The sequence below is a fragment of the Schistocerca gregaria genome, chromosome 1, assembly GCF_023897955.1.
Source record: "Schistocerca gregaria isolate iqSchGreg1 chromosome 1, iqSchGreg1.2, whole genome shotgun sequence".
Classification (NCBI taxonomy): domain Eukaryota; kingdom Metazoa; phylum Arthropoda; class Insecta; order Orthoptera; family Acrididae; genus Schistocerca; species Schistocerca gregaria.
The window spans coordinates 451,264,970-451,268,085 of NC_064920.1; the positions used below are offsets into that span (position 1 = coordinate 451,264,970).

Below are 3,116 nucleotides of genomic sequence, written 5' to 3' on the forward strand. Positions count from 1 at the left end.
AGTACGATTGGCTATGTGCATCCGATTCTCCGTGTTCGCTTCCATCCTTCATCAAGGAAAGCGTTACCATCAGGAAAAGCGACTGACGCAGCAAGCGTCCACCAGCCGTAATTTGGCTCGCGGAGCACAGACGGAGATGCAGCCGGACACCGCGGCATGCAGACACCGGAAGGTGCCGCTGCCGCGGAGTGGTGTCGCGGTCGCCAGTGGAGCCGGCGCGTCGGCGCAGGCGCAGGCGCGGCCGGCGGCAGCACGTGGTGCGCGGCTCGGCGCCGCACAGTGGCGTCATATCGACGGTGGCGGTGAGGCGGCGCCAGTGCGTGTGTCGGCGCGCGCGCTCGGACATGCGGCGGCCCTGCGGACGCGCCCGCGGGCCAGCACCTGTCGCGCGGCCCGCGCCCGCCGGCGCGCCCTAGCCAGCGCGCACCATGCAGCCCAAGAAGCGCTACCTGCTCGTGCTGCTCTCGTGCGCCTTCCTCGCCTACTGCTACTTCGGCGGCTACCGGTTAAAGAGCGACGGCGTCTGCGGAGATGCCGCCGCCGCCGCTGCCGCCGCGGCGCCGGGCGGGACGGCGGGCAACGGTTCCCTCCTGCCCACGTACGCCGAATCGCGGCTCTCCGGCGACTTCTTCGACTACGAGATCGAGACGTCGCCGGACTTCCGGTGGTCGGGGATCGGCACGCGCCCAGACGCGGACCCGTCGGCGCCGCACCGCCACTGCCGCATGAGCAACTGCTTCGACTTCGGGCGGTGCCGCGGCGAGTTCAAAGTGTTCGTGTACCCCCAGGCGGACTACATGGAGGTAGACATTGGCCTGAACCCGGCCCCCTCCTACCAGAAAGTGCTGGACGCTATCGTCGAGTCGCGCTACTACACGACCGACGCGCGCAAGGCGTGCCTCTTCGTGCTGGCCATCGACACGTTGGACCGCGACCCTCTGTCTGCCGACTTCGTGCGCAACGTGCCCTCGCGGCTGCGCAAGCTCAAGCTCTGGAACGGAGGTCTCAACCACGTCATCTTCAACCTGTACTCGGGCACCTGGCCCGACTACGCCGAGGACGACCTGGGCTTCGACCCGGGCAAGGCGATCCTGGCCAAGGCGAGCATGTCCGTGGCCAACCTGCGACCCGGATTTGACGTCTCCATCCCACTCTTCCACAAGAACCACCCGCAGCGCGGCGGCGAGCCGGGCTCCGTTCACGCCAACAACTTCCCTACGCGCAAGAAGTTCCTCCTCGCGTTCAAGGGCAAGCGCTACGTTCACGGCATCGGCTCGGAGACGCGCAACGCGCTCTACCACCTGCACAACGACCGGGATATCGTCATGGTAACGACGTGCCGCCACGGCAAGAGCTGGCGGGAGCTTAAGGACGGCCGCTGCGATGACGACAACGCCGACTACGAAAGGTGAGCGCGGACGTCGCACTTGCCGAAACCCAGTAGATTTACCGTCTCTTCTTTTTCACCTGTTCTGCAAAAAATCTTCGAGCTAATTTACAGGCGCGCTGTCGATTATTAATTCGCTGGTGTTTTATTTATTTTCTGTTACTGCCCACACTTGTGTAATAGACACCGCAAATCGTACTCCAGTGGCCTAAATTGCCGGTTACGTGTGAATCACTCTTGACGCTGGAAATATTACTTGACTTCGCATTTATTGTAACCATTTATTAATTTATTTATTTACTTTTCCTAAAAGTATACCGCATCGTTAACACGTACTGACTGACAACAGCATTGTACCACCAACACATGCTCTCATTGGTCATTTTATTTGTAGAACCAATTACAATCGTGTTAAATCTTAACCACGCCAAAAATTTATCGCCCTTTCGCTATTACGACTTAATTGTTAAAAATATTGTAGCTGCAATAAAACAAACGTCGATCAAATTTAGACGACAACTTTTATATTGAGATTGAACGTATATCAACGTCATCGTTTTGATAAAATTTTATTCATTCTGCACATTCTTCTGTTAGTATTATTTACACTAGATCTGACAACTATTACTGTAGTAGATGCATAATGCTATCTACTCGTGTTAGCACTCTGTAAGCGTTGTGATGTGCCTTCTGCGGTGGTGAAGGATTAGTCGCTCTCAGTACACTTACATCATTATGCTTCATCTTATTTTAGTATAGAATATGAAACTAATCCCTTAAGTTTACGTCCAACTGAATGGAGATAGACAGACTACGCTGCAGAATGTCTACTGAATTGTGTACTGCATCAATTACCACAGTTCATTCCGGAGCACAGATTCTTCTTTAGGACCTAACACCTTAGCTGTAATGTAAGCGTATATCTGTAAATTTTGTCCTGTTTCTTCGCTTAGGACATGGCAGTGTAGGTTCCTCCACGAGAAATTTCATTTCTAGACGCTTTTTACATGCTATCTTGTGTATGAACGTAGTAAGCGGAAGTCTTGTGATGTTTGATTCCAAATATTTATTACCGTTAAGGCAGTCAACGCACTGTGGCCAGCTGCCTTTGCAGTCATCCCATTGTCTCAGACTGCCATGAAAGACAGCAAATGCAATCAAATTTGTACATAAATCGTAAATTTTTCAACTTTACCCGAATTTCTGATTTTCTGTTGTTGTTTCCATTACGCGAAAGTATTCAGTAGACTAATATAATGTAATTAGGGACGTTTGTTAAAAGTAGTTTCTCAAAATAAACTAATGTGGATATTTATTTAAGCATTGAAGTACGAAAACAGATTAGGAAAATCGTGTTTCAAAATATGATCGCCATGATAGCTACATATTTTATCAGTTTAAAAGTTAACGTGTTATAGTGCAGCAAGCTGTAAATACATAAGTAAATGACTTTTTGTTAATATCGTCTTTTGTACGTAGAGTCACTGGCATGTTTCATGCCACTTTGTTCTAGAAATCCGTTGGGCAACGTGTGTTCGTAGCTGTTTCGTGTAACAACAAAAATAAATTATTTTTATTTAATGACGCGTTTTGTAGGTAGAGTCGCTGGGATGTTTCATGCCAGTTTGTTCTAGGAATTAGTCAGACAACTTGTGTTCATAATTGTTAGGACAATACCCGTTTACTTTAATGCCCCAAATAGCATATACGTACTCAGTCCATTCATCGT

The 3,116-nt window shown here is 50.4% G+C and overlaps 1 protein-coding gene across 1 annotated transcript; it reads left to right on the forward strand.

Moving 5' to 3' along the window:
• Positions 1-428: 428 nt before the first annotated feature.
• Positions 429-1,412, forward strand: LOC126353600 (exostosin-1-like). The gene is made up of 2 exons (XM_050002782.1): positions 429-536; positions 642-1,412. The coding sequence occupies exons 1-2, from the start codon at positions 429-431 to the stop codon at positions 1,410-1,412; spliced, it is 879 nt and encodes a 292-aa protein (XP_049858739.1).
• Positions 1,413-3,116: the final 1,704 nt, after the last annotated feature.